General features: G+C 41.3%; 2 protein-coding genes and 1 long non-coding RNA gene across 3 annotated transcripts; 1 reads left to right on the top strand and 2 right to left on the bottom strand.

Moving 5' to 3' along the window:
• Positions 1–776: 776 nt before the first annotated feature.
• LOC125367619 (60S ribosomal protein L36a-like) lies at positions 777–11,057 on the top strand. Its single transcript, XM_048368300.1, has 2 exons — positions 777–1,142; positions 11,047–11,057. Exon 1 carries the CDS (start codon positions 802–804, stop codon positions 1,120–1,122), a length of 321 nt encoding a protein of 106 aa, XP_048224257.1. The 5' UTR covers positions 777–801; the 3' UTR covers positions 1,123–1,142; positions 11,047–11,057.
• On the bottom strand, positions 5,718–6,337 carry LOC125367620. Its single transcript, XR_007214107.1, has 2 exons — positions 6,122–6,337; positions 5,718–6,072 (listed from the first exon to the last, which is right to left on the bottom strand). It is a non-coding gene; the product is annotated as an uncharacterized LOC125367620 (long non-coding RNA).
• Ccl28 (C-C motif chemokine ligand 28) lies at positions 7,833–25,419 on the bottom strand. The gene is made up of 3 exons (XM_048368246.1): positions 25,356–25,419; positions 14,535–14,661; positions 7,833–8,119 (listed from the first exon to the last, which is right to left on the bottom strand). Exons 1-3 carry the CDS (start codon positions 25,417–25,419, stop codon positions 7,927–7,929), a joined length of 384 nt encoding a protein of 127 aa, XP_048224203.1. The 3' UTR covers positions 7,833–7,926.
• Between the last annotated feature and the right edge of the window lie 798 nt (positions 25,420–26,217).

Genomic DNA, 26,217 nt, shown 5'->3' on the forward strand with positions numbered 1-26,217 from the left:
CTCTCATTTACACCTCCACTGAAGATTGGGAAGTGTACCCAATACACACCGTGTTCAGCTGCGTTTGACCATGTGTAAACGGGAAGGAGATAGCAGAGCCCCGTGGCAGATAGCACCATAGACCACTCATGCTTGGGTCACTGTGTGACACAGAAATAAACATCTGTCTACCAAGAACTTGTTTCAGAAGCTGGGGGATGATCAGTCATCAGTCTTATTTATTAGGATAGACTATAAAAGCAGCATTTGGTGGAACTCTTGGCTAAGTGGAATGTTCTAGTTTGCATGGGAGAGAATTTTAATTTGGGGGTGGAGTTAGGTAGAAAATGGACATGGTCATTTCAGGCAGTGGATACTCTTCTGTGAACTTAATGCAGCTGTTCAAAAGCACAAAGTTTAAATCAGGGAGCCCTTCTCAGGATACCATACAATTTCATAAAAATAACCTTGTATATAGGTTTTCGTCTAGTAATTGGTTTTCTTGCTAGTCAAGTTAGTTTGTGTCATAATATAATACCTACTAATTATTTCACTCCTTGTTAGAACATTTGTTTCATAGCATATGTACTTTTAAGAGTTTGTTTTTCCATTGTCTTTGAATGTCCCATAGAGCTGTAATGGAAGAGCTGATCTGATAGCATTTAGGCTCAGTCTACATGACTAAAAAAAAAATCAGATAATTTAATAAATTTTTTATATTTACAACAATTTTAATATACTTTATATGTTTTAATTTCATAACTTTTATATATAATATGTATTATAATTTTCTTTTGGCGCTGCTGCAGGCTTCCTGTCATCATGGTTAACATTCCTAAAACCCACCGTACTTTCTGTAAGAAGTGTGGCAAGCACCAACCTCACAAAGTAACACAGTACAAAAAGGGCAAGGATTCTCTGTATGCCCAAGGGAAGCGTCGTTATGACAGGAAGCAGAGTGGCTATGGAGGTCACACTAAGCTGATTTTCCAGAAAAAAGCTAAGACTACAAAGAAGATTGTGCTGAGGCTTGAATGTGTTGAGCCCAGTTGCAGATCTAAGAGAATCCTAGCTATTAAGAGATGCAAACATTTTGAACTAGGTGGAGATAAAAAGACAAAGGGGCAAGTCATTCAGTTCTAAGCCCCAACGTTTTGTTATTTGTTTAAAAAGCATAAAGAATATTACTATTAGAGCACAGAGTTAAAGTTATCAACCTAACCACATAAATATAGAAGTAGAGCTGATCTGACACATAGTAGAAGAGGGAAGAAAAAGAAAAGAATTAGCTACATGTTACATGAAGAGGAGGCTGATATTCTACAGTCTATAGACTAATGAATGGAATGATAGGTGTAAAGTTACAAATAATAGTAATAAAACAATCAAGCACTAAAACAAGGAGGGATAAAAGGAGGCTTTGAGATAACAAAGAGACAATACATAGTATATAAATTTGATAAATGAGTGATACTTTCAGAACTTCACTTGAAATCATAGGAATGAGAAGAATAAAACATTTGTATACTGGCTTGAACTCAAGGCCTGCGTTCTGGTTCTTAGCTCTTTATGCTCAAGGCAAGTAATTATACCACTTGAGCCACAGCTTTACTTCCAAAAGAATAAAGTATTTATGAGAAGTTGCTTCAAAGAATTAAGTCTGAGAACTCAAACAATAATATGGATTAAGTTCTGCTGTATCTTTGAGATTTTTAACCACACATTATAATAAAATTATAATTGGTAATACAAATATAGAATTTTAAATCAATTCAAGGGCACTTTTTTCTTTTTTTTCTTCAAATTTTTATTATCAAACTGATGTACAGAGAGGTTACAGTTTCATACGTTAGGCATTGGATACATTTCTTGTACTGTTTGTTACCTCGTCCCTCATTCCCCCCTCCCACCTCCCCTTTTCCCTTTCCCCCCATGAGGTGTTCAGTTCACTTACACCAAACAGTTTTGCAAGTATTGCCTTTGTAGTCGTTTGTCTTTTTTCACCGTGTCTCTCGATTTTGGTATTCCCTTTCAATTTCCTAGTTCTAATACCAGTATAGACGGTTTCCAATATACTCAGATAAGACTACAGAGATAGTGTAGGTACAACCACTGGAAGGTGATACAAGAACATCAATAATAGAAGCTACAGATACAGATGGGACGTTGAAAGTAGTTACAACTAAATTTATATGTGATGACCTGTAAGGTGAAATTTCTTTTCAGAATCTGGTCTCTTGAGTTTGTAATCCTCAGACAAAGCTTCAATTGTTGCAGTAAATCAAATCCTGTGTTTCTGTTGTGGTCACAAATACTCAAAAGGAAGAAAGGTTTACTTTGGCACACAATTTGTATGTCTTCAGTCCATGATCAATTAGGCCAGTTGCTTTTGGGCCTGAAACAAGGCAGAACATTGAGGTGAGAGGGCAAGTTAGAGGAAGTTACTTCTTCATGGTGGTGAGAAGCAAAGACATTGAGAAAAGGCAGGTGTTTCATTATTCCTTCCATGGACACACATTCCAATGACCTAACTTATTTCCACTAGGATCCATCATACTGAAGGCTTCACCACTTCTGAGAAGGGCCAAAGGCTGGAGACTAAGTAGTACATACACAGGCCTCTGAGACATTTATCCAAACCATAGCAGTCAGTTTTTGAAAATTGGAAGTAATGTCCACAATGTACTACAAATTTAGTCTTCTTTCTCTTTTCTTAGTGTAAGATTTATTCAATTTGTTAATCTTTTCTTCTTTAATTTTTTTATTATGAAAGTGATATACAGAGAGATTACAGTTACATAAGTCAGGTAAAAAGTATATTGTGAAGAATTGTGATCTGGAGTAGAAAAAGAAACAAAATGGACTAATTCCAATTGTTGTTGAAAGGATTAGAGATAAGTGATTGTGTCTTCACCTTAGCTCCTCATTAATGTTAGTTATATCATGATTAAAGCTGTGACTTGCTTTAAATAACTCTATTATGTTTTGCTGCTGTTTTAAGTTTAACATTGCTTTCTTCAGCCTTTAGAATTGGTAGGTTGATGATACTGGATGAGAGTAAAACAAGATTAAAAAGATACATTTAGGACTGATTTCTTCAGAAGTGCCTATATTGTGAAGTGTGATGGGGATAAGCAGAAGGAGGTCAATTTTTTTCATTAAAGTTTTATTGTAAAGATGATGTACAGAGGGGTTATAGTAACATTACTAAAGTAATAAGTACATTTCTTTTTAAACAGTGTTTTCCTCCCCCCTCATTTTCTCCTAGTTTTTTCCCACCTGACTCCCCTCCCTCCCAACTTATATAGTTCATTTCCAACAGTGTCTAGTGAGTATCAATACTGAATTGGCTCGCCCTTTGTCCCACTATTTCTGTGCTTCCCCTTACTCTCTGTTCATATATATACATATGACAAAGGGTCCAGAAATCAAAAAACAGTGACAAAAGGGAGTAATAATAAAATAATTATTTTAAAAGAAAATTTGTAGATAAGTTCAAATGAAGAACCTGGTGAGGAAGCTCTTAAAACCAAATACTATAGCTGGGTGCCAGTGGCTCACACCTATAATCTTAGCTACTCAAGATGCTAATATCTGAGGATCACAGTTCAAAGCCAGCCCAGGCAGGAAAGTCCATGAGACTTTTATCTCCAATTAACCCACCAGAAAATTGGGAGTAGCGCTTTGGCTCAAAGTGGTAGAGCACTAGCCTTAAGCTGTAATGCTCAGGGACAGCTCCCAGGTCCAGAGTGCAAGCCTTATGACTGACAAAAATACATTTAAAATAAAATAAAAACAAATAGTATGTGATTTCTTCCACTGTCTAAGCATGTGAAGCTCCATGAAATCAACTCCATTGTAAGGATTTTTTTTTTTTGCAAATATTAGAGCCACCAATGCCAATGGAAATATGTTTTGTTTTTGTTTTTGTTTTGCCAGGCCTGGGGCATGAACTCAGGGCCTGAGCACTGTCCCTGGCCTCCTTTTTGCTCAAGGCTAGCACTCTACCACTTGAGCCACAGCGCCACTTCTGTTTTTTTTCTGTTGATGTGGTGCTGAGGAATCAATCTCGGGGCTTCATGCATGCTAGGCAAGCACTCTACCTCTAAGCCACACTCCCAGCCTGGAAATGTGCTTTGTTGCTAGAATTAAATGGGCATTCTCGAGTCCAATGGAAGCCCAGGCCCAGGCTTGTTTTAGTGTCTCTCTCTCACTCACTCGTAGGCACAATCAATTGAATCTACTGCAATCTACTGCTGAGACGATGAGAACAGGGAAGAATTTGGAGATCTGCAAACACAGCTTTTCTCTGCCCATATGATCATTTGACCTGTATGTTCCTCACTATCAAAACCAAGCTACAGGATTGTTGGTCAGAATCAAGAACTCATAGGCTACATTCATGTTGACAAGAGACAGTAATGTTTGGTGCTGATGTTAAATGACATCAGGCTCTGCATTTCTATGTGTTCACATGGAAATCATCCTGACCACCACACTGCCTGGTACTGGCTGCCAGAAGGCCAGGACCCTGGCACCTGCCATAGTAACTTCTGATCTCTACTAGTAGTTGTTTATGACAACTAGGAACCTGCCATGGTCTCTAAACTTCAGTGGGAAAGTAAGAAACAATGGAAATCAACTCTCAATGTATAGGAAACTTGAGTTTGTGTTTAAAAATTCAAGTTTCGTAATTGGGGAGCATGCAGACCCAAAGAAACATGGACTATATGGTTTCCTTCATAGGGAATAATTAGTACAGGTTTAGGCTAGTCACAGCAGAGGATCACAAGAGCCTAAAAGCTATGCCCTTATGAACACATAAGATGATGCTAAGTGAAATGAACTCCATGTTTTGGAAACAAGTGTTATATCACTGTTGTAATTATTTTCACCATGCCATGTGAAACTAGCTTTTATTGTTGTTGTTGATAATCCTCTTGTATCCCCTTCCTGTGGTCATCCCCGCGCTATCACTGTATCTCATCTGAGTACTCTGGATACTGTATATACTGGTAATAGAACTAGGGAAGTGAAAGAGAATATCAAAATCAAGAGACAAAAGATAAAAAGACAAACGACTCCAAAAGCAATACTTACAAAACCACTTAGTGTAAACCAACTGAACAACTCATGGGGGGAGAGGGAAAGGGGGACGAGGGAGAGGGGATATGAGGAAGAAGGTGACAAATTGTACAAGAAATGTACCCACTGCCTTACGTATGAAACTGTAACCCCTCTGTACATCACTTTGACAATAAATAAGTAATTATTTAGAAAAAAATAATTGGGGAGCATATAAGATCAAGACACACAGGATGAAATTCTGGATTCCTAACTATGCTGTTGCGAGAAATGACTGCAGGTGGCAGAAGGTTCTAGGTAATGAGGCCCATTCTCACTCCAGCATTATAATTTATCAGTCCATATATTACCAGTGGGTGGTCATAGAGCTGAAAATCTCAGATTCTTTTCATCTCCAAGAAAGAATTGCCGAGCACCAGTGGCTCATAGCTGTAATCCTAGTTACTCAAGAGGCTGAGATCTGCGAAACATGATTCCAAGCCAATCCCAGCAAGAAAGTCCACGTGACTCTTATCTCTGATTAATCTGGAAGTGGAGCTATAGCCCAAATGGTAGTGTGCCTTTAGCAAAAAAGCCAGAGACAGTGCCCAGTCCCCGAGTTCCAATCCCAAGACAAAAAAAAAAAAAAAAAAAAAAGAATGAATGTATATACCAAAGTAAGCGGTAAAGCAACTTTAATAGAGAAAATACATTACAGGAAATGGCAGGCGTGAGAGAGGTGGCTCAAGAACAAACACATGGTTAAAATGTCCAGTTTTCTAGGACTCAAGGAGCATGGGAGAAGTTCCATTGTCTTAGGGAACTGGAAGATCAGGACATGACAGATTTTTGGAAGGGATTGGCATAGGTTCAGGTTTATAAGGATGCCTATGAAACAGAGCCCATATACAGGAACCCTTAAGAGTGTGTTGCACAAAGGTCAGGCCAATGCACAAGCAACTCTGTTTAGTTAGAACTGGTCTGAAGATTTTCTACTCCTAGAGAAGTGTCTTAACCACAAAGTGACTACTAATTCCTCACATGAAAGAGTGGCAGGGCAGTACTAAGGAGTAGACACAACTAGGGTCTGACTAGGTCTCTCCTAGGATTGGTTTCAACATTCTTTTCCTATAGCTAACCTGCCTCTCAGGTAAAAGTAGCTACTCAAACTAGATGTTAATCCACTTGGTCTATTCTTTCAACTTGGAAACGGAAAGACCTAAATCTGACATCAAGAAAATAATCAGACAAACGGAAATGCAGAAAACTCATAATGAGGAAGAGAAGAGAAGGGAAAGAGAGGGAAGGGCAGGGCAAAGGGAGGGAAGGGAAGAGGAGAGGGAAGGACAGAGTGAGGGAGTGAAGGGCAAGAGGGAGGGAAGGAAAGATGAAAGGCTGAGGGACTTTCTTAGAATGAAGAATTCTTTAAAAACAAAACAATATGTAAATGTTTTGATCCCTATAGTTTAAAAGTCTACAAAAATGATCTTGAAATTGTTTAGGAAACTTGGATAGGAGCTAGATGAAAATTTAAATGTTTTAGGTATAAAACTGATCAAGTGATTAGGTAGGAAATGCCTCTCAGAAAAATGCCAGTTTGCAACACTGACATTAGGGCTGGAAACTGGCTTCAAACTTGTATGTCAGTCTTTGGAAGTGGAGGCTTTTAGGATGAAATGATGTCATGAGGTTTGGGTCTCCATGATGGAATTAGTGACTTTATGAAAACTAGAAGGGAGATCTGAGCTAGCATGTTTCCCCTGTCTTGCCACATGAAGGCTGCTATTATGTTATGTAGAACAAAGGCCTGGCCTGACAACAACCACATGTGGACATCATGCACCTGAACTTAACTTCCAGAACCCTGTGCTCTTTATAAAGTACTTCTTAACTTCCAGATCAAATTCTTTACAAATTACTTCTTAGCTTCCAGAATGTTATGTTCTTAAAAAATTACCAGGTCTCGGATATTTTGTTATAGTAACAGAAAACAGACTGATAGCATGTTTTTAACTTCTATTCAAAACATTAATAAATAGAATATATATCATATAGACATAATGAATATATATCATAGATAGATATGTGTGAAAGAGAGAGAAAAAAATAGGACAAATATTAATGATGACTAACCTAGGTTAAAGGTACATTGATGACTCCTTTTACCATTCTTCAAACTTCACTGTATGTTTGGAAAACTTTATAATAAGAAAATTAAAAAGCCAAGTGCCAAATGGCTCATGCACGTAATTCTATCTACTCAGAATGCTGAGATCTGAAGATAACAGTTTAAAGTCAGTCCAGGCTGGAAAGTCTGTGAGACTTTTATCTCTAATTAAACACCAAAGAGCTGGAAGTGGAGCTGTGGATTACATGGTAGAGTGCTAGCTAGCATTGAGCAGAAAAGCTTGGAGACAGTGCTTAGGCCCTGTGTTTAAGCCCCAGAACTGGCACACAAAAAACAACTAGAAAAACTGTATCTATAGTCTTCTGGGGGTATTTTCTTAAATTGTCTTTAAGTGGTATACAATTCAACATGTCAGTTTCTGAGTATACAGTGCATTTTGATCAATGCCTTCCTTCAATCATTCTCCCCCATCTCTCCCAGCTCCACCCATCTGTTTACCTAGCTCCATTTTCATATATGTACATTAAATATTATAACTGTATTCACCCATTCATCCTCTCTCCTATCTGTCCCCTATCCATTAAAACATTATATAATGTTAATCCCTTCCCATATTTTAGTCAGCAACATTTGTATACTGTGCAACTGTTAGTTTAAAAAAAAGTAATAAGGAAAGTTTGGAACATAAATTGATAATCAGCTATGGCCAGCCAAGTTCACTGGAGGCATTATTTTCATAGCGTCATTTGTAAACTCTAATAAGGACTTTTATGGCTGTGTGTTTCATGTTTCCTCCTGATGGGCCCTTTCCTGTTCTTCTTGCCCTGGTGTTTCTTCTTATGGCAAATGTCACCTTGGCCATGTTCCTTGGCTGCTTCAGCTCTCAACCACTGCTTGATAGTGTGACTGTGGGGGCTGACACAGATTCTTCTGTGCTTCACGTGAAGGCTGCCAAGAAAGGGAGACAGTGATCACGGAAGGGGAAGACGGATCATGATGCACTTGACACATCAATGGACACGTTCAACTATGCAAGTATTTGAAGATAATAGCAATAACGACAAATAAAGCATTTTTTTTTGGCCAGTCCTGGGCCTTGGACTCAGGGCCTGAGCACTGTCCCTGGCTTCTTCCCGCTCAAGGCTAGCACTCTGCCACTTGAGCCACAGCGCCGCTTCTGGCCGTTTTCTGTATATGTGGTGCTGGGGAATCGAACCTAGGGCCTCGTGTATCCGAGGCAGGCACTCTTGCCACTAGGCTATATCCCCAGCCCCTAGTAAAGCATTTTTTAAAAGACAGAAAATGCCAACACCTAGTGACTTCAAGATAGCCCCACTTCTGGACATAGCATTCTTAGGGAGTAAATTCTAAAGCTGAACACCAGGCATGACTTTTCCTTGCAGCCTGGAGTCCTGAGACTTTGACAGAGAGTGTTAAAGGAGGAGGAAGAGGAAAAGGTGATAAGAACAAAAATATAATAAAGAAGAAGAAGGGGAAGAAAATAAGGAGGAAAACAAACTATAATTTTTAAAAAATCCAACAAAACCTAACACATTCTCATTGCCCATCTCAGACACTGTAGGCATTTCTGAATCTTCTGAGCTAACAATTCTTATGCCTTAGTTTATTACTATTTTTTATTTGAGTTTGTTTTTCATGTTTGTTTGTTTTTGTGGGTTTTTTTTTCCAGTCCTGGTGCTTGAACTCAGGGCCTGAGCACTGTCTCTGGCTTCTTTTTGCTCAAGGCAAGCACTCTACCACTAGGCCATATTCCCAGCCCCTTGAGTTTGTTTTTGTTTTTGATTTATTATGGTTTTGATTTGTTACATCTCCTACTGAAGTGATACTTTTTTTTTTTTGCCAGTCCTGGGATTTGGACTCAGGGCCTGAGCACTGTCCCTGGCTTCTTTTTTGCTCAAGGCTAGCACTCTACCACTTGAACCACAGCACCACTTCTGGCCTTTTCTCTATACATGTGATGCTGAGGAATCAAACCCAGGGCTTCATGTATACAAAGCAAGCACTCTTGCCACTAGGCTATATCCCCAGCCCTAAAGTAATACTTTTTAAGGGAGGAATAGTCTTTATTCACAATAGAAACTGTAGTTCATTGCAGATAGATATGAAGTAAAAATTGTTCAACAAAACAGTCCACTAAGGGCTGGGAATATGGCTTAGTGGCAACAGTGCTTGCCTTGTATACAGGAAGCCCTGGGTTCAAATCTTCAGCACCACATATACAGAAAATGGCCAGAAGTGGTGCTGTGGCTCAAGTGGCAAAGTGCTAGCCTTGAGCAAAAAAAAAAGCCAGGGACAGTGCTCAGGCCCTGAGTTCAAGGCCCAGGCCTGGCCAAAAAATACAAATAAAAATAATTTTTTAAAAAACAATCCACTAAAATATTTGAGAAATTTTTATTTTCTGTTTATGTGGTGCTGAGGAATCCAACCCAGGGCTTCATGCATGGAAGGAAAGCACTCTTACCACTAAGCCATATGCCCAGCCATTGGGGAATGTTAAAATAATATAGATTTATACCACAACTCAGAATTTATTTTATTTTTCCTTTTTTGCCCCACGATATACATATTCATCTTTTCCTTTTTTATTAGTGTGTATTAATTCTGCATAGTTTTATTGAGATATTTCATATATACATATAATGTACTTCAATCAAGTTCACCCTATTATTCTTTCTTATCCAACTCTCTCCTTTTTAAAAACAGTTTTAATAGATTCTGAGTTCTATTTTTTATATATGCTTATGAACATATTCATCTCCCTTTTCCTATTCCTTTCATCCTTCCCCATCCCACTGGTCCCCATGCCTAACTAGTCTTTTCTCCTTTTTTCTATATGTAGTTCTTTACTGTTTTCAAGTCACTTTTATATTTCATGTGATTCTTACAATGACCTCATAAAGTAGGCAAGATATGAAAATTAGATTTTACAGGTCAGTTGAGTGGAGCAGGAACAGACTTGATGGGATCCATTTTGAATTCCATCAGTCATCTGTGGCATCTCCATCCAAATCCACAGAAATGTTGTAAAGGCCTCCTGAGGCCAGATTGTCCCTCACTTCTTAAATAGTGCTGGCTGGTACAACCATCTGAACATGTTTAGTTCCATCTATGTTTTGCCATTCTATTCAAGAAGGATGGTACAAGAGAGTCATTGACATAAATAGCTATCATAGGTCCATGAGGGTAAAAATACAAAGCAAATGATGGTTGGCTGCCAGAAATAAAAACTTCTATTTGTCTTATCCACAAGGGAACTTATATTCCGATTGCCTAAAGAGGTCATGTTTTGTGGGGCTGTGTTTCATCATTCTTACAGTTCTTGCTACATTCTAAAAAAAACCTTACAACTGTTTATATCCATGTTTTATAACCTGTTTGGAATCACTCATCTTCACCACCCCCAGCACTTAGCCCACTACTCTCCATACAGGACAGCTCACATGTGCAGAAAGAGAGCTCTGTCCAATGGTAAGAGGCTTCCCTCTCAAAGCAAACTTGTGACTGGAGGAGACACACATCCCGTCTGTATGCCTGCCAGCATCACTGCTTATAATACCTTCCCATTAGCTTGCTCAGATTCCAGCAGGGGTCAGGGTCTTGGCTAGGTGAACCAATGCTCATTGGATGTGTATATTAACAAAAATAATAAAGATGGGCTCTTCACTCATATGGATAGAATACAGGGGGCAAACACTTTCCTTCTGTTAGTCTACCAGTTAGGAAAATAAATGATCAATGAAACACGAGACCATAAATCTTTCAAAAGATAGGTGAAAAGAACTAGCAGGAATTTAGTGCTTTCTCAATTACAGGTCTTATCACGTGCATCCTCATTTGACTCACAGCCTTGTGAGAGATAATGTATGGATATTCTTCTCAACTAGTGAATGAGCAAATCTCAATGTGCCAAAGCTTCAACTGTTAATAAGTAGTCTGTATAAATATCAGTCTTTGGCCTAAAATTTCAGCATTCAATCTCTCTTCATTCATCCTCCATCCACTTCATAGAAGTAATAAAGATAAAATGAGCTCAAAGGTCAGAAAAAAATAGAAGAGAAAAAGTATTATAAAATCATACTCATAAACCATAATTACCTATGAAATATGATTCATTCCACTTCCCATCTCTACTTTTTGCTAGTTATTTTGGAGGTAGAAGTCTTACAGATTAGGAAATTCAGCAGGAAGCCCTGCTGTTCAGAAAGAGAGGGGTAAGAGAGGGTGGGGAAGAGGCTGCAACATCTCCAGCTGACCCAAGTAGAATAATGAATCCCACAATGTGGAGACTCCAAATAGGAGGAATGTGAAGAAAAACATTGAATGAGCATAAGCATAATAAAACCAGCCTGTGTGGGAATACTAAATGGAAGGAACTGGAAATCTTAGTAAGAGGACTGTATGTTCCCTAATTAGAGATGATTTTGGAAGAAAAGCATGTTCTTGTGGCAACTTGGTTTGCTGTTACAGGAGAAAGCTTGGCTGATGGCACTGATGAGCAAAAGCAAAACCTCATTGACGCTCCCAGCACTTTCAAACAATGTACACTTCGCTCCTTGTAGTGAAAGCAAGAATCTGAGTAGACATCATTGACACACACATACATTGAAGCCCAAAGTTAAACCAGAAAGGGTAGGTCTCAAGTTCATGATTAAGATGATAGATACAATAGATTTGGGGAAGCAGGTTGGCACTGTTGTGGAAGAAGACTGGCACTAGGGCAAAGGAGAAAAGCGGTTAAGGAGATAAAGACAGAGGAGTTGGAAAGCTGCAGGCACCCCGCTCTCCACATGACATCCTTTTCCAAGCTCTGCCCTGCAAGGCCTCAACCTCTCAATGTAGTTCTATGATGGTGCTTAGAATCCTAGAGTATTAAACATCTTGAAGGGGCTGGGGAGGTGGCTTAGCAGTAGTATGCTTGCCTAGCATGCATGAAGCCCTGGGTTTGATTCTTCAGCACCACATAAACAGAAAAATCTAGAAGTGGTGCTATGGCTCAAGTGGTAGAACAAAAAGAAGCTGGGGATAGTGCTCAGGCTCCGAGTCCCAAGCCCAGAACTAGCCAAAAAAATAAATAAATAAATAAATAAATAAAATCTTGAAACTCTATTTGTAGGCCCGAGATAAGGTAATGTTAAAGAATGTAAAAGAAGCCGTAGCTGCTTCTACACTCCCTCACCTAGGCACCAACCCATCTCATTATGAATTTCTTTTTTTTTGGGGGGGGGGGGCAGTCCTAGGCCTTGGACTCAGGGCCTGAGCACTGTCCCTGGCTTCCTTTTGCTCAAGGCTAGCACTCTGCCACTTGAGCCCCAGCGCCACTTCGGGCTGTTTTCTGTATATGTGGTGCTGGGGAACTGAACCCAGGGCCTCATGTATACGAGGCAAGCTCTCTTGCCACTAGGCCATATCCCCAGCCCCTCATTATGAATTTCTAAGGGGAAGGTTTTGCCTCTAAAGAAATCAAGACAATTCCTTGCTGCTTTTACCCACAAGAGGGAAGGAAGCTAGAACTAATCCAATAGACATAAATGGAGGCTCTGCTGTGGAAATCATACCTTCTAAAAAAAAAAAAAAATCAAGATTCTTAACCTTACATCTTCTCTCCAACAATCTCTTCCACTTGAGCTAAGCCCTACTCTGTAGGGGGTCCTTCGCCCCCAGCGCTCTCCTGGCCAGTGGGAGAGGCAGGAAAGCACGCCCCAACCGAGGCGGGCCAAGAAAAGGTGAAGGGTAGATGAACCACCTGCACCCAGCCCTCCCCCGCCAGAGGACAATCAGACAGCCCAAGAGAGGGTCTCACACAATCTCGCTTTATTTGGGAGGAGCTTCGGCCTTTAAAGCGGCAGGAAGGGGAGGGGTGTAGGCGCACCTAGAGAGGGACTGAGGGGAGGCCTGACCTGTCGTCAAGGGTGGAGGGCTGAGGGACCAATCCTAAGAGGCAGCCTAATTCTACATCACAGCCCACAGGACTGCCTTCGGGTTCACCACCGGGCGCCATCTTGGCCACACGTGGTCCCAAGGCTGGGAGGCGGGGCCAACTAGAACAGCCTTTCCCGGTTCCAGCGTAATAGCCACACGTGACCCCAGGGCTGGGAAACAGGTGGGGCCAGCTAATTGCCTCTTAATCATGCAAGGCATCCGGGCATGTCCTACACTACTCCTTTTATCTTTAGTTATATTTAAATAGAGACTTTATCTCACTCACTCTGGGACATGAATTGCTTGACCATCTCTGTCTTTGCAGTAGTCTGAAAAAGGCTGAAGTTGTATTTTTCAAGGCTGAGTAGTGGATAGATTCCTCTGAAAGGGGAAAAAAATGCATCTGAAATCCCAGAGTAATCACACCATCAGAGAGGGCCTTTAGAACCTTGTTAGATCAAACATTTCCTAGAGACTTGCACAGAGCAGAGCCCACCGAAATGTGCTGCACTCTCAGCTTGTGGAATGGTGCTTGGCCCATCCATAATCCCCAACCAGTAGATACTTGTTGGGTTGGAGATGGCTGAGTAATTCAGAAGCTTAGAAGTAAACAGGTTATTTACAGTTCAAAGAAAAGGGAACCAAACGGTACCCAGAGCCAAACACAGTGTTAAAACTAATCTGCCAGAATGATGCCTCACACTCAAATGCAATGGCCTTTTAGGAGAACGTTTATGATTACCCCCACCATTGCTTTTGTATATAACCTTGGTGATCTGCAGTGTTCTGAACCAAGACAGCTGTGCTTGCATCCCAGGCCTGCCATTCAATTGCTGTGTGATGCCAGGTGAAAGATGTCCTCGCAGTCACAGCTTTCTCCTGGGATGTCACAGGGAAATTGTTCGTGCTTCACACCCAGCATTGTTATTGTCAGCTTCCTGCCACTGAATCAGGTGTGGGAAAGTTGGGCGAGATCACCACAGCCCAACTCTCAAAGGCAGGGAAGGGCTTTGGTAACTGGATGGCACTGGTTTTGGACGCTTATGATGAATAAAAATGACAATAACCTCTATACTAGCCTCAAACAACAACAACAAAAGTTCTGGTGATAGTATCTTCTGTTGGCTGTTTTGTTTTCATACTCAGAATCTCCATTGAATTACTTAGGAAAAGTCATAGAGTTTTCTGGAGATCAAGGGCCACGCACATTGTATCAGGGCAAGCCAGAGGGCTACTGTGGGGCTCAGGCCACACTGTAGATATTGTACATTTACTGCAAGGAGCCAAGGGCTCAAAAGACAGATGGTTATTCCTTTTACAACCTTGTATGGACAGTCTAGAGGTTGTGTCAGGCAGTCTTTCACCCAATTGTTTGGCCATGGCAATAATCAAGTTTTAGCTATCACTGCTGAAGAACACTCACACAACAGCAGCCAAGTCACAGTCCCCATCAGCTCTCTGGATACGACATGCATTCACTCTCTCCAGAAGCCTTCGGGAAATGTGTTGCGAAACCTCAGTGCAACAGCTGGAAGCAATGGGAAGTATGGCTGAAGGAAGGAAAGAAAGAACTTATTAAATCTCATGGATTAGCGGGGTGCCTGTGGCTCATGCCTATAATCTTAGTTACTCAGTAGTCTCAGATCTGAGAATCAAGTACATAGAAGTCCAAGGCCTAACGGAAACACAGAAGATTAAAAAAAATTAAACCCATTTAGGAAAGACAGATTAGATATGACACTCAATTTAAAGGTGTAGGAATTCATCTGGACCAACAGAGTGCCAGCAGAAGTTACTATCTGCATTGGGGGAGAGTAGAACAGAATGCTTGTCTAGGTATGTATGTCACCGAGTTGGAGGTCAAACCCATGGGAACTGTTGCCTTAGACTGGGCCAAGTGTAATCTGGCAAGATTCTTGTCAGTTCTGATACAGGAAGTTCTGGGTTCATTTCATGCCATTCCTGGGCCTGAGAAAATGCATTGGTCCTGTCCCTCAACCTCATAGAGGTTGTACCAAAAAAAAAAAAAAAGTAGCTCTTTCTCTGTAGAAAGAAAACTTGTCTTCCTGTTCCTTATTCCCAGAGTAGGCACAATGACACTCCATTTGGAATTGTATCGCAACTTGAGATACAGATCAACAACAAGTAACCTGGCTTCAGCAACTATTTTTGTCAAACTCTCAGGAGAATGAAATATACATATATTAATTATATCTCTACAAAAGTCCTTAATAACATCTAAAGCATGCACTTTAGTAACAGACATGTTTGAAATACACATATTTTGTCTCAGTTCTCATTTAGTTGTCATTCAAGTCTACAGCAGCACAACGGAGGAAAATCTTTACCTTTCCCAGTGTGTTCTCTCTCATGCTACAAAGATCTTCATCTTCCCTTTTTAATCTAGATCCAAAAGGGCTCTTTATTTTGCCATGTATATATTGAAGTCATTTTAAGCACCCATCAACTAGATTGGCTAGAAATGAAAGAGCATCATTCACTTGTTCAGCAGACATTAGTTGAATGGTCCCTCTGTGACTAACCCTGAACTCTACATTTGAAATGTTGAAATAAACAAGCTGCATCTCCATCCTTGTGAGGCTAATTGGCCAATGGGATACAGGCAAGTAAACAAATAGTCAACACAACAAACTGTTAAGCCAGCTTTGGATTATGGCTTAGTGTGAGAGACTTGACTAGCAAATGTAAGGCCCTGAGTTTAATCCTCAGAATCTCACACACAGACATAGAAACAGACACACACACACACATACACACACACACACACACACACACACACACACACACACACACAAATGTACTGGCAATCTCTTAAAAGTTCCACAAATTGCTGGGTGCTGGTGCTCACTTGTAATCCTAACTACACAGGATGCTGAGATCTGACAACTGTTGTTCAAAGCAAGTCTGGGAAGATTCTCTGTGAGACTCTTATCCCCAATTAACCACTCAAAAACCCTAAGTAGCACTGTGGCTCAAAGTGGTAGAGTACCATCTTTGAGCCAAAGAGCTCAGGAACGGTTCCCAGGCCAACTTCCATGAATTTTTAAGTGAAAGAAGCCACATAAAAAGGTCACATGCTGTATGACTTTATTTATATAGAATGTCTACAGATAAGCAAATGTATAGAAACAGAAGGTAGGTTTGTGATTACCGGAGGAGGAGACTGGAATGAGTGCTAGCACATACAGGATTTCCTTTGGATGTGATGAGAAAATTTTAGTGGTGGTGATGGCCGCTCAGTTCTGCAAGTACGTTAAAAAATCATGAGGGGCTGGGAATATAGCCTAGTGGCAAGTGTGCTTGCCTCATATACATGAAGCCCTGGGTTCAATTCCTCAGCATCACATATACAGAAAAGGCCAGAAGTGGCACCGTGGCTCAAGTGTTACAGTGCTAGCCTTGAGCAAAAAGAAGCCAGGGAGGGCTGGGGATATGGCCTAGTGGCAAGAGAGCTCGCCTCCTATACCTGAAGCCCTGGGCTCAATTCCCCAGCACCACATATACAGAAAACGGCCAGAAGTGGCGCTGTGGCTCAAGTGGCAGAGTGCTAGCCTTGAGCAAAAAGAAGCCAGGGACAGTGCTCAGGCCCTGAGTTCAAGCCCCAGGACTTGCAAAAAAAAAAAAAAAAGAAGAAGCCAGGGACAGTGCTCAGGCCCCGAGTCCAAGCCCCAGGACTGGCAAAACAATTTTTTAAAAAATTTAAAAATCATGAAATTTTATTCTTTAAAATGATTGACTTGATGATGATATGTGAATACTAGTTGTTCTTATATTTATTAATACATTGATTTCCTAAACAGTTTCTTCTTTCAGATGTCCTCTTTTAATATCCCACCCAGGGATTGAGTTTCTCCACATATCTATATATCCATTCATCCATCTGTCTCACTAGATGTGAATTGCTGTGCTACAGGCCACTGCCATTAGTTGTGACCCAAAGAACTTTTTGAGTTTTTTTTTTTTTGTTTTTTTTGGCCAGTCCTGGGCCTTGGACTCAGGGCCTGAGCACTGTCCCTGGCTTCTTCCCGCTCAAGGCTAGCACTCTGCCACTTGAGCCACAGCGCCGCTTCTGGCCGTTTTTTTTCTGTATATGTGGTGCTGGGGAATCGAACCTAGGGCCTCGTGTATCCGAGGCAGGCACTCTTGCCACTAGGCTATATCCCCAGCCCCCCAAAGAACTTTTTGAAATGAAGTTTTCAAAATCATAGTGGGAATGAAGAGTCATAAATAAAATCTCGGTGTTAAAGAATGTGAGTTACCAAAGGCTGACATCAATGCAAACAATAGTTGTAAACTAGAAAAGCAACCAAGACTGATGGACCTATAGTAACTGGATTCAATATGTCATGTGGAAAGGCAGGACGAACTCCACTGGAGATCACTAGACCTAAGTCAGATGAACTATTTCAAAAGGCAAGAAGTAGGGCTCGGAATGTGGCCTAGTGGTAGAGTGCTGGCCTAGAATGCATGAAGCCCTGGGTTCGATTCCTCAGCACTACATATACAGAAAAGGCTGGAAGTGGCGCTGTGGCTCAAGTGGTAGAGTGCTAGCCTTGAGCAAAAAGAAGCCAGGGACAGTGCTCAGGCCCTGAGTTATAGCCCCAGGACTTAAAAAAAAAAAAGGCAATAAGTAGCTCAGCATTTAGTGCTGGAAGGTGGGGGTAGGCGTGTCCTCCTGATAGGGTTAGAAACACAGAAGACCAAGACACAACTTTGAAGAGAGCACAAGGAGTTAATGGTTAGAAGGGAGATTCTGTTAGGTGACATTGCCCCCAAGAGGCTGTCATATGCAATCTCTTTTTAAAAAATAATTTTTATTATCTTTAGTAGTTGTTCTATGGAGTTGCCATTCAACAAAGCCATTTATGAATACAGTGCATCTTGATCTGGGTCACCCTCTTCAACATTCTCACCCTCTTCCACCTCCCTTTTCCCTTTTCTTAATGTTGTGGTATATACAGTGCTTGACTGCCTTCTCCCCTTTCTCCCCTTCTTCATTTGCCCCCTCTCCCTGGTCCCCTCTCCTCTTGCAAGTTCCCATTTCCTGGCGCTTATCTGTTAGGCTCTGAGTTAGTCTTCCTAGAGAATTATACTCTTACCTCTCCATGGAGTCTATTATACTTCAATTAATTCATTTGTAACCACTTGTACACCACCCAGTGTTTCTTACAAATTATTGGACATATCCTAACTTCCTGATGGAATCTTTCTCTGTGTCTGACTTATTTCACTTAAGATAATTTCTTACTACTTCCTTTGATTTCAATGATGACTCAAGAATTTTCATATGAGAGACTTAGAAGTATCAAAAAGAAAAGATTATATGACACTGCTTCTGCAGTTCTATTGCTTTTATTCAGATGATACATTTCCCTGCATGGAGAGGCAAGCTGACAAAAGGTTAGGGAGGAGAAATCTCCCCACAAGGACAACTTTAATGCTACCATTGCACAAAGCCAGTAATATCATGGGAAATAACTTGCATTATCTCCATAGTTGTTGCTCACATAAACACAGACCTCTGTGATGAATTAATGTGCCTCTAAGAGAAAATATAGGGGAAATGTTGCACTAAAGGGAAAGCTGGGATTCTACTGCCAGGCTGCGTCCTCAGATCCTTCTCTACCCCTTCTCAGAGGTGTGGTTGGGGAAGGGAAACAGATCCATGTTGGAATTTCCTTTATGATCTTTTTTTTTTTTTTTTTTTTGGCCAGTCCTGGGCCTTGGACTCAGGGCCTGAGCACTGTCCCTGGCTTCTTCCCGCTCAAGGCTAGCACTCTGCCACTTGAGCCACAGCGCCGCTTCTGGCCGTTTTCTGTATATGTGCTGGGGAACCTAGGGCCTCGTGTATCCGAGGCAGGCACTCTTGCCACTAGGCTATATCCCCAGCCCCTCCTTTATGATTTTTGAGATCAGTGGATGCATTTCCTTGCTGGCCTGAGATGCAGATACTAAAATGAGTGCTTCAGGAGGAGAAAGCACTAGGCAGCAGATCTCCTGTGAATTCCCAGCAGAGGAAACTACACGAAAGGACTCTGGTCCTGCAAAAGACAATCCTCCCTGGACTGTCAGACTACCTTCCCTCCCACTCTCATAAGGAAGGGATCTTTATCCAGGACATACAATTTGAACATGTTTAAAATAGTTGGATCAGTCTAGTGTGGTGGCACATGGGAGATTGAGGCACTCAGATCCAGAGTTCCTAGCTCTACCGTGAGATCCTGCATCAAACGGAAATATTTTAATAATCTGTAGGAGCTTTGTAATTGTTGGTCAAGAAAGCAGAGGCTCAGAACATCATACTTTCTACTCATTGGCCAATGTGGGTCATACTCTTAGCGTTTCCATGCATAGCATGTGGTGTGTATATTCCATGAACTAACCATCAATACATGAGTTATGTTTGATCAGTTTTCTCTGACAGGATTGGGGTTGTGTTAGTCTTTGCTGCATTATGAAAGATAATTTTCATCAGGCACCAGTGGCTCCGCCTGTAATCCTAGCTAGTCATGAGGCTGCGATCTGAGGATCATGGTTCAAAGCCAGCCCCGGGGGCTGGGAATATGGCCTAGGGGTAAGAGTGCTTGCCTCAAATACATGAAGCCCTGGGTTCAATTCCCCAGCACCACATATATAGAAAATGTCCAGAAGTGGCACTGTGGCTCAAGTGGCAAAGTGCTAGCTAGCCTTGAGCAAAAAGAAGCCAGGGACAGTGCTCAGGCCCTGAGTCCCGGGCCCAGGACTAGCCAAAAATAAAATAAAGCCAGCCAGGGCAGAAACAGTGAGACTGTTATCTCCAATTATCCACTCAAAAACTGGAAATGGAGTTGTGGTTCAAAACACTAATCTTGAGCAAAAGAGCTCAAGTTCAAGCCCCACAACTGTCCAAAAAAAAAAAAAAAAAGAATTTCTTCTGTGTAGGCAATGTGCAATAACCCTTCTAGCAAAAAGCAGTGTGTGACAAAGGCTGTGGATAATTGGTGTGAGCTTCTGGAACACCAAGAGGAAAAAATCAATTATAATTGACTTAGGGAAATCTTTACCAAGGAAGTAGCATCTGAGGTGGAGACTTGAGACACGGAGTGTGAATGGGACAGGAAATATGGAGGAGACAGTGGGTAAAGTTACCGATGTGCATAAGGAATTCATGTATGCCACTCTGGAAGGCAGTTTGGAGATTCCTGAAAAAACTAAACATAGAACTTCCCTATGACCCAATCATGCCATACCACTCTTGAGCATGATATGGTAACAATACCTGCATATCCGTGTGGGAAGGTAGATCTAAAAATTAACTGGACATGATAACATATACAGCACTCTAGGCAATCACACACACAGAAACTGAGGAAATCCTCAGGGGAAGACCCCCAAAGTATAACTTCTCTGCACATTTAAAATACTATTTCTCAAAACAACTCCAGGAACTGGAAGTAAGGGGTTTCGTTGTTCTTGTTGATGGTGGTGGTGTTTGTTTTTGCTTTAGGTTGTTTTTTTTTTTTTTTCCTTTTGGGAAATAAAGGGGATTAGCAAAAATAGAGGAAAGAATGGGAACAAAGGCGATTGTGTTATTTAGTGTACACTACGTGGGCAATTACCTGAGTGATTTGTAGGCAGGGGTAGAAGGAGAAAGCAAAAAAAAAAGAATTTATGTAAATGCGGCTGGAATACAGACTTTACAAGTGCAAGCTGCAGGACAGTGGATGAAGTAACGTGGGTCAGATACTTTCTGCTGTATTCCTCATGAATGCAAGGTGTGTGACTCTCTTTCTATGGTAATTTTAAATCAAGCTGTGGTGATTCACATAGTTAATACACTTTTTGGTGGGAATATAAATGTGAAAGAATAATGACTTTACTACACTTTCTTCACTGTGTCAGCATTTCCTAAATGGGGTTTCACAGTCTTCTGAAAAGGAGATCATAGATGTGACCTCAGAGTCCACGAACCCATCAGACAGTTGACAATTTCACTATGCCATTTCCACAACAACATTTTGTTAGCTATTCTGGATCTTCTGGAAGAGTATCTTAAGAAAGCACTTTTAGGACTATAGAATTTTGCTTTGTGTTTATGCTAGCGTAGGCACCAAATGCAACAAGACTGTAATTGTCTATCCAGAAGCTGGTGGCTCATGTCTGTAATTCTACCTACTCAGGAGGCTGAGAGCTGAGGAGGAAAGTCCATGAGAATATTACCTCAAGTTAACCAAGAAAGAAAGAAAAAATAAAGAAGGAAGGAAGGAAGGAAGGAAGGAAGGAAGGAAGGAAGGAAGGAATGAGAATGTAATTGTCTCAGGCTAATCAGAAAAGAACTGAGTAAATTTCATAATGCATTCATGTTAAGGCAGGGCCAAATTCCATTATCATGATTCAGACAAAAATAGAGACAATAAGTGCTTCTCATTCTGCATATACCTTGTATTGTATACATTAGACTCAGACTCCAAATTGGCATCTCCAGCATTGGGCTACATTTATATCCAGAATAGTAATGTTAGTATCAGCCAAACCTTAACTATTGTATGCAGTTAATATGTTGAAATCATTTTGGCTTTGTAGTGGGGTTTTATTTAAAACTCAAATCGATGTTGTTTTTATAATTGCAGAAGAGATTTATAAAGGGATTTATACTCAGCTTTCTGTATATCAAGTAACATAAAATAAAAATCAACACAGAGTAAAGATGGTTCTTTAAAAAGGGGCCCCAAAATGACTCGTATTTGAAAAGACTGATACCACGCAGTTTCTCTGGACATAGAGAAGGACATTTAAAACCATGTATAATGACATTATATATAATTGTATTTTGGTGCTAAAACCTAGACACTTAAATGAACAATGGTATAGAATTCAGGCAGTGTAGAATATCATAAATAGCAAAAAGACACCTGGAGAGAATCAGAAAGAAAGCAGGGAGCTCAGAAATCAGCCTTCATAGGAAATGGGGAGTCTCACCAGCCCAGAGCAACTTGCAAGCACAGATGTATATTCTTGCCAACCCTCCCCAGCTGGCATCCTATGGTTGACATAGAGAAAAGATGAGCTTTGCTTTCAGTATGCAAGCAGCAACTCTGCTTTGGAAGTCAGCCTACTGGCTCTGAGAATGTATCTGAAAACCTATATCTGCTGGACATAAATGCAGCCTTCATTTTTTTTTTTTTTGCCAGTCCTGGGCCTTGGACTCAGGGCCTGAGCACTGTCCCTGGCTTCTTTTTGCTCAAGGCTAGCACTCTGCCACTTGAGCCACAGCAACACTTCTGGCCGTTTTCTATATATGTGGTGCTGGGGAATCGAACCCAGGGCTTCATGTATACAAGGCAAGCTCTCTTGCCACTAGGCCATATTCCCAGCCCAGCCTTCATTTTTAATGAACAATAAAAACAGCCAGGCCCACAGGCCATATGCTGTGTATTTATACACTCTGACTCAGGGCCACTGAAACTGGATGACAGGCATGTTTTATGGACTCAGTACTGAGATCTCTGAGCCTAGTCAGCAGCTGTAGGTATGTCCCAGCTTTAGATAAAACCCAACACTTTTAGTTGTGGTTAAAGTCAACTGTTTTCTGATTGGTACGGAACACTTTGGGAATGCCAAGTACTGAACTGTCCATCACAATTAAGACACTGTTAAGAGATAGAACTGCTTTCTGATTGAAAGAACACAATGAATGACCTGGCACAGGTCATTTCCTTATCCTCTCCTCCAATCTGCAGCAGTTGCTAAGATCACCTGTTTTCTACCCTGTGCTGCCGTGTCCCCAGCCCCCTTTCCAGCTCCACACCTTGTTTTCCACCCTCTCTCTGAAGCCTGCACCATTTAGTGCCACTCACAGAGCATCTGGCACAAGGACACACACACACACACACACACACACACACACACACATTTGAATGGGAGCATGCTAAGGAAAGCAGTTGGGTTGCCTCTCAATACCACACAGCTGTTTTCAGTCCCACCTTTATTTATTTTGGCCCAACATCATTTTTTTTTTTTTTTAACGGCAGAAGGTTGGAGCTTGTCAGTGTGATTTTCTTGTGTCCCAATCTGCATTAGGCAAGGCAGGGAGATGGTGCCAAAGATTCCTCCTTCTGGACCTCTCTGTGCCCTTGATCCACACAGGCTGCACCTTTTTTCTTTTTTTGCCAGTCCAGGGGCTTGAACTCAGGAACTCAGGGCCTGAGCACTGTTCCTGGCTTCTTTTTTTTTTTTTTTTCCTCAAGGCTAGCACTCGGTCACTTGAGCCACAGCACCACTTCTGGCCTTTTCTATACATATGGTGCTGAGGATTCGAACCCACGGCTTCTTGTATACAAGGCAAGCACTCTTGTGCTAGGACATATTTCCAACCCCAGGCTGCACCTTTCAAACACTTCTGCGTTTGGCTTCCCAGCCTCTCTCCCAGCACCCAGTCCCTTGTGAGGTTTGGTCTAATGGTAAAGCAGGCCTCCCTCCTTCCCCATTACCCTTTGTCTACCTCTCCTGGAAAGCTTGTGGGGAGTTTGGAGGTGCACACATTTATTTCAGAGCTTTGGGCCCAAAGAATTCAATTTGATGGAATTGCCAAAACTGAACAGGCCGATCTTTGGGAAACAGTGAAACGTCCTAAATGTCAAGTGGTGAATTTCTTTGAAAAATGTTAGAGACATAAAAGAAAAACATGTGTCTTTATTTTGATAAAATAAATACAGACTGATAGAAATTAAGAAGAGATTCTCCAGGGTTTTTTCTTTCCTCCAATTACTTAACACTGGTGCACTGGTGTGTTATGTAGAAGATTTCAGCAAAATAGCTACAGGGACAACACCAAACCCCAGAGAAGAGTGGCAGAGAGAGCTAGGTCTACCTCTCTTTCTTCCCAGGGTAGGTGGAGCTACTGGTGTCAGATCTGACTTGTTTTTATTTATTTATTTTTTCAGTACTGGGCAAACTTAGGTAATGCTAGGTGAGTACTCAACCACTGACTACAGCCCTCAGCCTCCAGACCTAACTTTTAGAGAAGCTATAGATCCAACTGGTGCATGCATACATGAGCATGAAAAATCTGTTTTTTTAATGTTTTTAATGCTCAACTTTTCAAACAGCAGCTCATACACAATTATAGTCCACCAGTGTTCTGGACGCAGAGAATCTCTTCTGGGGTAAAATTTAAGAAAAGATGACCAGGAGTGGGAATGTGGCTTAGTGATAGAGCGCTTGCCTAGCATGCATGAGGCCCTGGGTTCGACTCCTAGTACCACATAAATAAAATACATAAAATTTTAAAAAGAGGGCTGGGGATATAGCCTAGTGGCAAGAGTGCCTGCCTCGGATACACGAGGCCCTAGGTTCGATTCCCCAGCACCACATATACAGAAAATGGCCAGAAGCGGCGCTGTGGCTCAAGTGGCAGAGTGCTAGCCTTGAGCAGGAAGAAGCCAGGGACAGTGCTCAGGCTCTGAGTCCAAGGCCCAGGACTGGCCAAAAAAAAAAAAAAAAAAAATTTAAAAAGAAAGAAAAGATGACCAGAAAAGAATCATCAGTCAAGTGGTAAGTTGCCAGAGCAACTCATAAGTTAAATTCTACCTGATATAATTGACATTGTTCAATCTTCTTCATCCTACTTCCTTTTTTTCTTTTTTTTAGTTGTAAAGGTGGTGTACAGAGGGGTTACTATTATATAAGTCAGGTGATGAGTACATTTCTTTTTTTTAACAATGTCACCTCTTCCTTCATTTTCTCTATTTTTTCCCTCCCAATTCCCTTCCCCAACAAGTGGTATAGCTCATTTCCAACATAATGTCTAGTAAGTATCATTCCTGAATTCCTACTTCCTTTTCTAAAGGCCAGACTGAAGTTTCAATTTTCAGGGCTGACTTTGCTTGGGAAACCTAATAGGTCCAGTCTAGGTTTGCTTCCACAATCTGCACATTGTGGTGAGAGACAGACAGACAGACCGGCAGGCAGGCAGGAAGGCAGGAGCTTTAACCTGAGCCTAGAGAAAGTATAACATGCCGTCATCAAAAACATTGCTGCAACTCAAAGTTACACTGCATCCTCTGGGGACTGATCCTAGAATTCCTGTTCAAATGAGCTTCCTTTCTGAAATTAATGGCCTAGAATGGCAAGGGAAAGCCTTGCCTGAAGAATGCAATTGCTGCCCTACCTCACTCCTTCCACACAGTTCAAGAGAAATACCTTTCCCCCTGGAGACCCCGGTAGCCAGCTCTCCCCAACTCACCTTGTGAGGCTGGAAGAACCACACAGAGCACCAAGGCCATGAGAGCCAGTCCTGTGTGCTGCATTGCTGCCTGACCCACTGGCTTGGGCAGCATTGCAGAGGAGACTGAGATCAGGAAATGAAGCTGAAAGTGTCCTTGAGTGCAGAAAAAGCAGGGAAAGTTGCCCAGGTAGCCCCGCCCTGGAAGGTACTCATGGTGGTGTCCATTTCTCATGTTTCTTTCCTTCAGGCAAGGTTTCAAACTGACTTTCTTAAGCTCCCAACTTGTATGGGATCATTGGCCATCTAGAAGTTGGTGAAGTTCTTGTAAATTGGGAGTGTACATCAGCATAGTTTGGGAGCTATTTACATAAGTATACCTACCCCCTAACACCTATAAGCCAAAACTCTAGGAAAGTGGGCCAGTCACTTACATTCTACAAAAGCTCCATGGATTAAGGCAGAACTACGGAAGTGGAAAAACCTCCCATGCTCCTGGATTGGAAAGATTAATATAGTCAAAATTGCAATATTGCCAAAGGCTAGCTACAAATTCAATGCAATACCCATTAATATCCCAACACCATTTTTTAATGAAATAGAGGAAGCAATCCAGAAATTCATATGGAACAATAAAAGACCACGAATAGCAAAAACAATCATAAGTAGTAAGAACCGTGCTGGAGGAATTACAATACCAAACTTCAATCTGTATTATAAAGCTATAGTAATAAAAAAAAAAAAAAACAGCTTGGTATTAGCACAGGAACAGGCCTGAAGACCAATGGAACAGAATTGAAGACCCAGAAATGAACCCACAGAACTATGCCTACTTAATCTTTGATAAAGGAACTAAAAAAATAGGATGGAAGAAAGATAGCCT

This window comes from Perognathus longimembris, chromosome 19 (assembly GCF_023159225.1).
Source record: "Perognathus longimembris pacificus isolate PPM17 chromosome 19, ASM2315922v1, whole genome shotgun sequence".
Classification (NCBI taxonomy): Eukaryota; Metazoa; Chordata; class Mammalia; order Rodentia; family Heteromyidae; genus Perognathus; species Perognathus longimembris.

Bases quoted from the DNA above. Each gene is read 5' to 3' on its own strand.
- LOC125367619 (XM_048368300.1), top strand. From the start codon at position 802: ATGGTTAACATTCCTAAAACCCACCGTACTTTCTGTAAGAAGTGTGGC.
- Ccl28 (XM_048368246.1), bottom strand. From the start codon at position 25,419: ATGCAGCACACAGGACTGGCTCTCATGGCCTTGGTGCTCTGTGTGGTT. The intron at 14,662-25,355 runs GTGAGTTGGGGA...TCCTTCCTTCAG, and splicing joins GGTTCTTCCAGCCTCACAAG to CCATACTTCCCATTGCTTCC. The intron at 8,120-14,534 runs GTGAGTGTTCTT...CTTTCTTGGCAG, and splicing joins TGTGACTTGGCTGCTGTTGT to CCTTCACGTGAAGCACAGAA.